Source organism: Oncorhynchus mykiss, chromosome 17 (genome assembly GCF_013265735.2).
Source record: "Oncorhynchus mykiss isolate Arlee chromosome 17, USDA_OmykA_1.1, whole genome shotgun sequence".
In the NCBI taxonomy this organism is placed as follows: Eukaryota; Metazoa; Chordata; class Actinopteri; order Salmoniformes; family Salmonidae; genus Oncorhynchus; species Oncorhynchus mykiss.
Window position 1 is genome coordinate 60785503 of NC_048581.1, and position 13598 is coordinate 60799100.

Sequence of the window (13598 nt, forward strand, 5' to 3'; positions counted from 1 at the left end):
TCACAAAATAACATAAGCTTTTTTTTAAACTGTGGATTGTTTTAAATTGCATAGCCTTTAGAAAGGCCCGCAATTTGGGCAGCGCGAGCTTCAAATATCAAATAGATGATTGTTGAGTTGCGACTGTCAGTGAAAAGCAGAGACCCAGCCAAGCATATGGCAATATTAAAAATACAACAGCGGAACAACTGTTTGGAAAGCAAATGGCTATTGCTGTAAAGAGATGACATTGAAAAGACTGCAATCTGTCTTTTAGTCATCAAAATTCTTAACTTAATTGAGCGAATTGTAGCCTGCAGTATCTTATAGGTAGGTACCAGCGGAGAACATCGGTGAGTGCGCATATTCACTGTCTTTGTTATTGGGTCATTCATACTTTTTTTTTTTGGGGGGGGGGGGGCTTAGATGAATATCATATTGTATTTTGGGGGGGGGGGGGGGGGGGCTTAGATGAATATCATATTGTATTTGTGTCTCCCCTTTTCGTAGGCCAATTATATTGATAAGAAAACACGTTTTTTTATTGATCTGTTTGTCAGTGTCAGCAGAGTAGGCTACCCTGTAATGTTTGTAGTATAATAAAACATGACTGCGCACAATTGAGTGCCCCATAGACGTAAGAAATGACATCTACTTTGACCCCTGGAAGGGTGGCATCTATGATGGTGCCACGTTGAAAGTCACTGAGCTCTTCAGTCAGGCCATTCTACTGCCAACGTTTGTCTATGGAGACTGCATGGCTGTGTGCTCGATTTTATACACCTGTTAGCAACGGGTGTGGCTGAAATAGCCGAATACACTGATTTGAAAGCGTGTCCACATACTTTTGTATATCTAGTGTATTAAATCATTGATACCAGTATTGCACGCTGCTCTTTCAGAAATGCTTTGCATATCATGGATGAAGGGAGTTGACAGTGTGGAAACCCACTATCTGGAAACAGTCTATGAATGATGAATGGATTGAAGAAAAGACTTGAACAGGGTCATATTGATGGATACACTGTAGGACACACCCTGGTTGAATGCATAGGCTACTGATAGAGTAGTTGAATGTGACATCAATGATTCTCTGTAAATGAGGACATTAATCAATAGTGATTGGCCAAGAAGGTCTGCAGCAGATTAACCATCTTGGAGAAATTAACAGCATTATTTTTTTATGGCCATGTAAAAGCTCTATTAAATGCTCAGAGAAAAGTTAGCCAGGCAACAAATGTTCACACAAAGTCAATATTACTAGCAGTGAATGTCCATAACATTAGTCCCTCACCACAGACTCAAAGGGTCCTATAGATAGATTTTGAATGTTCCAATTTCGGAGAATCATTACAGTTGGAAAGGGTTTTAAGATAAGTATAAGCCAATTGATGTCAATCATTTCATTGTTAAATTGAAATCCCACTCAATACAGTAAGATCTACATTTCATAGAGACAACAGGGCCAAGATGTGTAGCACTCTGCCAACTTTGCTGCCTCTTCCCTCATCTGTGTGAACTGAAATGGGTATTCAGACATAAAATACCTGAGAAGCACTTACCATGTAGGGATACAGGGTTGGGAAGGTTACTTTCTAAATGTAATCCGGTAAAGTTCCCTGTCCAAAATTGAAATCAGCAACGTCATTTTTAGATGACCCAAACTCAGGATCCATCAAACGCATTTGGAGTGTCATTATAATGGTCTCTGACTTGTGGTCAGACTCGCTCAGGTGGAAAAAACTCATACTTGTGCCTTTTTTTCAATGCTGAATTCAATGTCATTGAGAAAACAGAAAGGTGTCAATATATTTTATCCACAAACATCCTTTCTGAATTTAAAAGTAATCAAAGAAGTAATCATCTAGTTTTTCAAAAGTAGATGTAATTTGATTACAATATTTTTGCTTGTAATGTAACAGATTAGTTACAAAAATGTTGTAATCAGATTACATGTAAACTGAATATATGTAATCAATTACTCCACCAACCCTGTGGAGTTGCAAATGTAGTTTTCCCAATACTGGTACGAGGAGAGGCACTGGGATTATAGGTAACACAATGAACACTTTCTGACCATTGTACATGCACATTGAGAAGTATGCTCTTCACACACATATTGTGCATATTGATTTACTCTGTCATAAACATATATTACTTCAAGAGAGTGCTGAGACAAATGGCTCCTTCACAGAGGGGTTGCATGGTGGCTCAAGTTGTATTGCGGATGCATTATACCAGAGATCCTCTTTCTTCACATACTGTCCTGCTTTCATGTAGCTTTTTGAAACCTATTCACCAGGTCTTTCTCTGAGCCTCCTTTAGTAAAGAGAATTGTAGTCAATACAGGCCTTCAATAAAAATAAAGACAAGTTTGAGTGGTCATGAAAGCTGGTTGCATGAAAGAAAGTGGTTGTTAAGTTAGTAGGTGCTTTGGGTCCATCTATAATTTCCTCATATAATCCCCCCTCCCTACCTATGTGAGGCAAGCTCTTCTTCATAAAAGAAAGACTTTCATCAATAAAAAGGCCACAGAGGATTCGTTTTCTGCGCTGTAGTGTAAGCAATAGGGACAGAGCAATATACTTTCACCAGCTGAATACTACATGGATTTACCACAATATGCGTACAATATCAAAACAGTATCAGTTTTCTGTATTTATATTTTATACAGAACATTTGTACAATTCCACAGACTCTAGGTTAACATTTGCAATTAAACATGTTTATTCCAAACAGAAAGACATCCCCATGGCAGTATACATTATCTTGTCTTGTTCAAAGCACAAGGCAAGAGATCCAACAGAAGAACATGTGACAAAAACAAATGGCGTGAGCCCCATGTCTATATCATAGGATAATCAACATGCCATACAGGAAGTTGTTATAATACTTAAAAGAAGTGGAACAATGTATCCCGGATTCAAGTCAAAGACTAAAGATTATATTGGTACACATGACAGACCAGAGTAGTTGAACAAGTTTCTAGACACAAGCATTTCACTACACCACAAGCATTTCGTTACACTCGCATTAACATCTGCTAACCATGTGTATGTGACCAATAACATTTGATTTGATTTAGACCGGAAACACCTAGGCCAAAGTAATAGAACAGATCATCTGAAAGGTGAAGATTTCAAATATTTTCTTTTGATTGGCTATATTGTTAAACTGTTAGATAACATAAATCTACCAGATGAATAAAAATACAGTACTTTCAGACTGTTTCCATCTCAGAGTTGAATTGTAAATCCTAGCCCTTGATGACTTTATGAGTCTGAACTGACTTTCACCTAAACCCCCTCTTCTTGCAGTTCTATGGATTATTCTACACCACTCGGTTTAAGCCCTGCCCCAGTTCTCAGAGTTTCCCAGGTGTCAAACCTATTTCAAATTGAGGGCAAAAGCAAAATAACCTTGTAAGGTTGTTATTCATGTAAAAATGAATAAGGCAGATATTGCTTTAGATACCCTCTTGTACAATACATGCTCTGGATTTTCTGGTCACTAAATAGTGTGAAAAGGCATCATAACAGTATTCTGGAAACATTGTAACCCATTGCAAGTAGGTAGCATCTCAATTGTCACAATATGTTGTTAGATGCAATTACAAATCATTCACAACTAAATGCCTTTGATTCCTTCTTATGTTTGTTAGTCTTACACTATATATTTGATTATATATAATTGTTGTCCATCTTATATAAAATGTGTCTACTATGATGAGAGATGATTAAATTTATTGTACACAATGTTTTTAACATTTCAATATTTAAATCAAAAGAAAGATTGACTTTCATCAGTCCCACAAGTATATTGTAACAATATTTCTCTCCACTCAAAGAGTGTATCATTTTCTACTGGTGAATGTCACAATAGTTATATCTGTTTAGTATTGATAAACCCTTTTTTAAATTAAGAAATCTTTGAAAAAGGAAGAACTGTTGTTATTGATATGTTTTACAAAAGAGTTTTGGTATATTCTCTCAATAGAGAAATTACTGTCTTAGGTACAGGAAAGTACACAGGTCCAGAAATAGATGGCATGTCTGTCATGATAAATTGTATGGCTATGAACAAAAGTTGGCATACAAGACAACTAAGATTCGCTGAAGAAATCTCTCTACCACCCCAGAATAATAGACCCAGAGGAGTTACCTCCATCCATCCCTTTATCACCCCGTCTTCTACTCCTCTCCATCCCCCCTAGGCTAGTGACAGCCTCTCATGGGGCTTCCTTGGCTCCTTCCTCCACCGTGAGGCCTTCCTCTTCCTTCCCCAACTCTCTCTCCAGCTCCTCCACCAAGTCCAGTTCCTCAAAGGAAGAGCCGCTGCCCACTGATTCGCTGGAGCCCCTGTCCCTGTGCTCCGTGTCGTTGATGGGCTCCTTGTGTTCCTCGGCCTGCCCCTGCTCGTTCCCGTCCCCCTGGTCCCTGTGGGGCAGTGAAGGGGGCAGTGAGGGGGCCGGAGACGTCTCTGTGTTCTCTGACTGCACCTGGCCGCTCATAGTGCTGCTGACATCACTGTGGGTCATTACACCTGCAACCACAGGAAGAGAGGTGTGAAGTGACATGGCGAATTGAAGTCATTTTCAAGAGTGAGAGAAAGGCTAGAGAGGGAGAGAGGGAGGGAGAAAGAGTGTGTAGACAGAGGCACAGTGTTGGCATCCTGACAAGATACTGTCCTTAATGTGGTTGGGAGCCTTCCAGCAGCAAGCTAAATAATTACATCAACAACTATAAAAAGGGTAACAGACAAAAGATACAATTAGAGAAAGCGAGCTACAAGTACAAACTTTACCCTGTACATTTAATCAATAAGGCCTGAGGGGTGTAGTATATTGACCATTATAAATCAGGTAGTCTGGCTCCTGGATGCTGAAAGCCGTGGTATATCGTACATTATAAACTGGGTGGTTACATTGGTAACCAGATTATAATAGTAATAAGGCACCTCAGGGGTTTGTGATACTGAAAATGACCAATATACCGCAGCTAAGGTCTGTATCCAGGCACTCTGTGTACTGTCGTGCTTAAGAAGAGCCTTTAGGCAGGATATTTTTAATCAATACGCCCGAGGTGGTGTGGTATATGGCCAATATACCACGGCTAAGGGCTGTTCGTAGGCACAATGCAACCCAAACTACCCTGTTTATAATTAGACATACACTTGATATATTCCCACGTCACTCAACAGCTCACATACAGTAGGAGGGAACTAGCTACATTACAAACAGATATTTCATTGGTGTTAATGGTAGATCTGCAATTTTAGTACATTTTTAATAGAGGCTGACAAAATTGGGCCAGTTTGAATGTGGGCAGCAACAGGCAACAATAACAGTATTCTCACTCACTCACTCACTCACTCACTCACTCACTCACTCACTCACTCACTCACTCACTCACTCACTCACTCACTCACTCCTTCCATCCTTCCTTCCTTTCTTCCTTCCTTCCTTCCTTCCTTCTGGTTGGATGGACTATGAATGGATGAGTGTATGCAAGACTGCAATGCAGATCTCACCTCCGAGAAGCATCGAGGATCTCAGTGAGTGAGGGAATCTTTGATATGCTGATGTGCCGCTGTAACCCTGTTCTGTGCATGGATACTGTGTGTGTGTGTGTGTGTATGCGCATGTGTGTGTGTATGCGCGTATGGCATGCGTCTTGGGCCAGCTCCTTTATTCACAAACCCAGTCACTGAGATGTGCTCCTCTTCTGGTATTTAAGGGGAGCAAATCATAGTAATATGTTATTATGGGTTATTACAATCACATCACCCTCATTCTTTATGGGTCATTACATCAGAATTATATTTCTCTCTCCCCACCTATTAAGCATTGGTAAGACTGATATCATTGGTCAAAAGGCCCATTCCTACACAGTCAACCACACAGCAATATCAGTCAAATGATATCTAATGATGCCATACTGCCTGGTTACTCATTTAGTATTTCTCCAACTCACTCCTTTACTGGACGGGAAATGGCCGTGGTTTCTGCTGTCTGGTACAGGAAATAAATAATAAGTGCATTCATCACCAGGATGGACCATTAGTGTAATGCTACAAAGATAACATGATGAACTGGCCAATAATGCTTTCATAGTAATTAAGATGTGCCAAACGCTGAGCCTGATTCGCCTATGCTCACTAGTCCCTTCTGATGGATGAATATCCACCAGTGTCTAGTCATGATATCCTCCTAAGCTTGTTATGATCCAAGTGGTTTGTGTGAATGTGTTTGCGGGAGTGTGAATGTGTGTGTGCACGCGCGTGTGTAGGTCTAACGGCCCTGGAATGGAGATTAATGAATCATCTTGATCTCTTTCATGGCGAAAAGCTAGTCTGACCTCTGCCATTTCCCCGTCTGTATCATTTTGAGGCCAGAGAGATGAGTCCCTGCCTATCATGCTCTCGCTGAAAATTAGCACTGGCGTCTCAATTAGGCCCCAGCTCTGTGGTCATTGTGCAGAAATGGATGGGCTGAAAATAGACACAATTATGTGAGACCTTTTGGGCATTGATTAATGTAAGAAAGAGACAAAGCAAACAGCACGCCTCAAATCTCCCCTCCTAAACCATGTCCAAATGTCACTCACACCCAGTGAAGCAGGAGCAGGGCGGCAGGCTTGCTATTCTTCCTCGTGTCTACAGGACAACAACGCCTCCAGTGAGGAGTCGGCAACACCAATCAGTCACCTGTATCTCAATCATGTGATCTCTTCATGTAAACAAATACATCTAAAGCATGTATATCATGCTACTGTGACAGGTGTGTGATATAGGAGAGCATCCCAGGTTACATAGTCACCAACAGGGAATCACTGACGCACACAAAGACAATCTTACTGCCCATTCATGTTGATGATGAACCGAAGAAAAGGTTCTCTATTGAAAGGCGATCATTGTTATATTCTATCTTCCAGCAGCCTTGGAGAGGTTAATTCATTAAGGAAAGATGGGAGATGAATCTCCTGTCAGCGTCCCAGAAGGGTAACAGGACACCCTGGGCCAGCCTCTCATTACCTTTGACATTTTAGTCATTTAACAGACGCTCTTATCTAGAGCGACTTACAATTAGTGCATTCATCTTAAGATAGCTCGGTGAGACAACCACAAATCACAGTCGTAGTAAGTACACTTTTCCCTCAAAAAAGCAGTTATCAGAAAAGTCTACATAGAGCCATGATGACATAGAACTCTATTCCACATCAGGTAACTGATGGAAGCAGTAGTCAGATTTTAAAAAACAGATAAAGAGACAACAGCGGGGACTGTGAAGAAACACAAACATACTGTAGGCACAGACACACACGCAAACACACACATGGTAACATACACACTATACACACACGTATAGGGCTGTTGCAGTGTCCGTATTACCGCCACACCAGCTGACACGAGTCATGAAGGCAGTCAAATCAGATTTCATTTGTCACATACGTGTTTAGTAGATGTTATTGCGGGTGTAGCGAAATGCTTCTGTTTCTAGCTCCAACAGTGCAGTAATATCTAACTAGTAGTATCTAACAATACACACAATAAACACAAATCTAAAGAAAATGAATGGAATTAAGAATATATAAATATTTGGACGAGCAATGTCAGAGCGGCATAGACTAAGAAAATGTAGAATATAATACTGTATATACAGCTGAAGTCTGAAGTTTACATACACTTAGGTTGGAGTCACTAGAACTTGTTTTTCAACAAATACACACATTTCTCTTAACAAACTATAGTTTTGGCAAGTTGGTTAGGACATCTATTTTGTTCATGACACAAGTCATTTTTAAAAGACAGATTATTTCACTCATAATTCACTATCACAATTCCAGTGGGTCAGAAGTTGACACTAAGTTGACTGTGCCGGAAGTTTACATACACCTTAGGCAAATACATTTAAACTCAGTTTTTCACAATTCCTGACATTTAATCCAAGTAAAAATTCCCTGTCATAGGTCAGTAAGGATTAGCACTTTCTTAACATGCACTCAATTAGTATTTGGTAGCATTGTCTTTAAATTGTTTAACTTGGGTCAAAAATTTTGGGTAGCCTACCACAAGCATCCCACAATAAATTGGGTGAATTTTGGCCCATTCCTCCTGACAGAACTAGTGTAACTGAGTCAGGTTTGTAGACCTCCTTGCTCACACAAGCTTTTCCAGTTCTGCCCACAAATTTTCTATGGGATTGAGGTCAGGGCTTTGTGATGGCCACTCCAATACCTTGACTTTGTAGTCCTTAAGCCATTTTGCCACAACTTTGGAAGAATGCTTGGGGTCATTGTCCATTTGGAAGACCCATTTGCAGGCTGATGTCTTTAGATGTTCCTTCAATATATCCACATAATTTTCCTACCTTATGATGCCATCTATTTTGTGAAGTGCACCAGTACTCCTGCAGCAAAGCACCCCCACAACATGATGCTGCCACCCCCGTGCTTCACGATTGGGATGGTGTAGTTCGGCTTGCAAGCCTCACCCTTTTTCCTCCAAACATAACGATGGTCATTATGGCCAAACAGTTATATTTTTGTTTCATCAGACCAGAGGACATTTATCCAAAAAGTGCGATCTTTGTCCCATGTGCAGTTGCAAACCGTAGTCAGGATTTTTTATGGGGGTTTTGGAGCGGTGGCTTCTTCTTTGCTGAGTGGCCTTTCAGGTTATGTCGATATAGGACTCGTTTTACTGTGGATATAGATACTTTTGTACCTGTTTCCTCCAGCATCTTCACAAGGTTCTTTGCTGTTGTTCTGGGATTGATTTGCACTTTTCGCACCAAAGTACATTAATCTCTAGGAGACAGAACGCGTCTTCCTGAGCGGTATGACGGCTGCATGTGCCCATGGTGTTTATCCTTGCATACTATTGTTTTTACAGATGAACGCGGTGCCTTCAGGCGTTTGGAAATTTCCCATGATGTCAAGCAAAGAGGCACTGAGTTTGAAGGTAGGCCTTGAAAAACATCCACAGGTACACCTCCAACTGACTCAAACGATGTCAATTAACCTATTAGAAAAAATATATATATACTTTGGCAATTCACAGCGTTACCATCGAGTCTGCTTAAAGATAATGAGAACCACAGCTCTGAAGCACCGTATGCTTTTCTTACAGGTTAAATGCTAGAATATTAGTGTACAGCCAAAATATTTCCCCCCCAAAATTGCTTGATTGACATAAAATTGGACCAACCCGGAGCACTATAGTTGCTACATTTGTTTTCCAAACTGTCGCTACCATAGCAACCATCTGCAGTTAGTACGTTTACATTTCCATGCTTGTGAGACCTGTAACAGAATATTCTTTGTTGTTCCAGTGCTAGTTGTTTTTTTACTACTTTTTTTCTATGAATTTGCGGTTCTGTGTTTATTATGAGTGCTGGACCAAGCAGCAAGAAACTGAAAATCTACCACTTTTCACCACAACAAATTCAAAATTTGTGTCTGATTGCCATTCAAACGTAGCTCTTGCTAAGGAGGGAAATGTCGAGAGGCATTTCAAAACTGTTCACAAGAAATATGAAAGTGACTTTCCAGCTAAAAGTGAACTACGTAAGAGAAAAGTAAAAGAGTTCAGTCTCAACTAGCTGCCCAACAATCGATCTTTACAAGTCCCAGCTCAAAATTGCATACTAGCAATGCACAAGAAAGCATTCCAGGATGGAGAAATGGTAAAAGAGGCCTTTTTAGAGTCAGCAGATGATGATTTGATGATTTCAAAAATAAATCAGAAATCATTTCTGCTATTAAGGATATTCAGCTATCCAGAAATACTGTTACACCGCGCTGTGAAATGGTGGATGAGGATTTGAGGGAGCATCTTAAAAAATACATAAATTAGTGCGTTCTTTCACTTTAATTTGATGAGTCGGCAGACGTGATCGACACATCTCAGTTTTGCATTTTCATCAGAATGGTGTTTGAAGATATGACTGCCAAAGAGGAACTGCTCAAAATCATATAGTTGAAAGGAAAAACTCAATGGGAGGACATTTTTGTGACATTCAAGGACTTTATTAATAGCACTCAGTTACCCATTTACAAACCTGTGTAATGGAGCACCAGCCATGACCTGCTGCATCAATGGGTTCATCAAGTCAAAATACTGGTCCACTCTTAAGCGATGATCACCTGGACACATGCTTGAGGCTAGCAATCAGTAGCTACAACCCAGACTATGCAAAGCTTGCTGACAGCATCATCCAATCAATAAGGTGAAATGTTATTTAATATTGGCGGGGGCAGAAGAGGGGGTAGACCACGTTAGGAAGAGGGTGGAAAAAGTAGATCCTATGTAACTAAAGTCTGGGCACCCCTGGTCTAGGGTGTCAGGTAAGGTAGTGGTGATATGATCCTTGACTAGTCTCTCAAAGAATTTCATGACGACAGAAGTGAGTCCTACCAGGTATAGTGGATAGTCATTTAGTTAATTTACCTTTGCTTTCTTGGGTACAGGAACAATGGTGGACATCTTGACGCATGTGAGGATTGCAGACTGGGATAGGGAGAGATTGAATATGTCCGTAAACACCCCAGCCAGCTGCTCTGAGGACTACGTCTGGGCCCGGCAGCCTTGCGAGTGGTTAACACACTTAACAATCTTACTCACGTCGGCCACGGAGAAGGAGAGCCCGCAGTCATTGGTAGCGGGCCGCGTCGGTGGCACTTTGTTATCCTCAAAGCAGGTGAAGAAGGTGTTTAGCTTGTCCGGAAGCAAGACATCGGTGTCCGCGACATGGCTGGTTTTCCCTTTGTAGTCCGTGATTGTCTGTAGACCCTGCCACATACGTCTCGTGTCTGAGCTGTTGAATTGCAACTCCACTCTGTCTCTATACTAACATTTTGCCTGTTTGATTGCCTTACGGAGGGAATAACTACACTGTTTGTACTCGGCCATATTCCCAGTCACCTTGCCATGGTTAAATGCAGTGGTTCGCACTTTCAGATTTGCGTCTTAGCTGCAAATTCTAGGCATTATCAAGTGCTTTTCAAATTGTGAATGAGTGACTGATGTAGTGTGTACAGTCTGCACACAAAAAAACCCAAATCATCATTAGAGTCACATCATGCAATATATAAAAAATCAAAACATATAGCCCAATGTTTGTAGAACAACTAAAGTTACATTAATAACTCTAAATTAAGTAGCCCACAGCCATTTGGCATAGCCAGATCAGGACCTAACATAAGGACAACTCAGAGTATGCTGTTCTGTTCTTCTGAAATAGACTACATTTTCTTCATATCATGTTTCTTTAGACCTGTCTAATATCAATAATGGATTTATTGTGAAGGTGTAGGCTATATTACATGGATTTATTAGACTTGTTAAAATGTGAATGCTCCAAAGGTCTGCATCAGTGGCTTGTAGGCTGTGTGTGGAAGCCAGGAGATGCTAAATGTGTTTATGTTAATTACGGTCAATTACCGTGAGACAGACAATTATTTGCTTGACAATCACCAGCTTACGAAACTTCCTGACCGACACAGCGCTATACACGTACACATGGATTTTGGGTTATAGATATGTGGTAGCGGAGTAGGGGCCTGAGGGCACACACTAAGTGTGTTGTGAAATCTGTTATGAATGTATTGTAATGTTTTAAAAATGTGTAACTGCCTTAATTGTAATAAATACAACTACAAAGTCAGTGCTAGTAGTCAAAGACAACTCCCCTTTTGTGTTCATGGCCCCCCAAAAAACTAATCACACTGTATTATGGACCATATAGTATCACAGGGGACCACAGTGCAATACACAAACAGACTCTCTGAGCCCCTCACACAAGTCCCCCCTCCAATCAGATCTCTCCATCTCACAGCAAGCTCATTATCAGGTCCAGGGTTCAGCGTATCTGAGCCTGTCTAATATACAGGGACTACGTCTATATGAGAGGTGTTCTGATGATGGGGTTATTTATGGCATATTATTAAGCTGAGAAACATCCCATTTACCAGCCAACAAGTCCATACACAGCAAACCCATTTGGTCTAACAAGGGAATATGAGGCAGTGATCCTTATTCGGCCTGAGTTTTTCCGTTAAGGGGGCATCCTAAGCCTTCTCAATGAGAGGGAGGAGATGAGGACGTGTAGGTCCATGGAGTTATTATATATGTGTTGTATTTTACATTTCTCATTCTGTAGAAAACATCCATGCCAGGTATAGTGGTTATGTTCTACCAGCAGCGGAGATGGGAAATAATTGGTCTATTTAAGGTAATGGGGCGGAAAGCCCCCAGGAAGATGCTTCCAACCAAACCAGACTACTTTCACCCACGAAAAACTGTAAATAAGTCATGACAAAGCTCCCAAATTGAAGCAGACTATGCTTTGGAAAGTCTTTTAGATAACATTTGCTTATATTAGTTGCTAAATTGGGCCCAGTGGGAACGAAGAGAGGAGAAGAGAGGGGGGTTTTAAAGGAGGATAGCTGGAGGTAATTAGAGACAGACACGACAGAGGCAGGCTGGGAGTTTGAAGAGGAGCATGAGGGGAGGGGACTGTGACAGCAACAAAAAATAGAATAAAAAAAAAAGACTAAATACACCTATTCTGTCATCTACCCACGCTATCCACAGGAGAAGGCTGCAGCAGGTATCTTTCTATATTAAGAAGAGAAGACCGGTCTGACATTTGTGTTTTACTAACATTAGTCTGTTTGTTTTTAATGAGGATTCTTGATGGGGAAAGCAGAAACACTTAGATTTGCAATATTACTTCCATACACAACTTCATTGGTTCTAGACTAAATAACTATGTAAGACAGCAAAACACGAAAAGGAAAAACTGGCATTTATATTGTAATGGTTCCTAATGCACTATTGACATGTTAGCATTTCAAAGATCCATCAATTACAGTAAGTATGTCATTTTAAGGGCAATATGTAAAACTAAATATTTTGCTGTAGCTAGCACACCTGACACCTCCCCCTTTCATTGGCCTTGATTAAAACAACAAGATCATATGTAGGAATAATGACATAACAATTACATTAAAGATATGATAATTGTTGCGTAATTATATAGCAATTAGAGATAAATTACATTTAGTAGGACTAAATTATAGTGTAGCCATCTCTGTACTACTACTGGAGGATAATAATAAGAATAATGTCCTATTGACCCAGACATCCTCAGTTCAGCTCAAACAGCTCATCAAGGACAGATGATGGCTTTGCACTGCATGATCCCATGGTTTCGGAGTGCGAGGGAAGCGTAATGTTTATCCATGAAGACCACTGGTTTGTGTGTCTTTCACTTTACTCAGTGCATGCGGGTGCAAATGACTTCCATAACTACCCTCGACATGGGTTTGTGTTCTAAATTGAATCCCCCTATTGTGCAAGTTGGACTAACAATCTCTCACATTGCAGCGTTTGTGAATAATCATGCACAGTCTGCAACGTTTCGCCAGTGTTAAAATAAATACTTTAGTACATGCAAAAGCAGACCCTCCTCAAACAGGAACACTTGGTAAACAGGTATCCTGAGGTACAGGTGTAAGACCTACAGAGAATATTAATCATCTCATTATGTGGCAACATAAAAAAAGAACACATCTATTTTTGTAGTATCCTTGTGTATGTCTCCTGCGTTAAGAAAT

General features: G+C 40.5%; 1 protein-coding gene across 1 annotated transcript in view; it reads right to left on the reverse strand.

Annotated features, from left to right (window-relative positions):
• Positions 1-2682: 2682 nt before the first annotated feature.
• The window catches only part of LOC110494271 (testis-expressed protein 264), a 157234-nt gene continuing 146318 nt past the window's right edge, over positions 2683-13598 (reverse strand). The window contains exon 4 of the mRNA XM_021569215.2: positions 2683-4521. Coding sequence (XP_021424890.1) covers positions 4208-4521 — 314 coding nt within the window. The 3' untranslated portion in view covers positions 2683-4207. The remainder of the gene's footprint in view (positions 4522-13598) is intronic.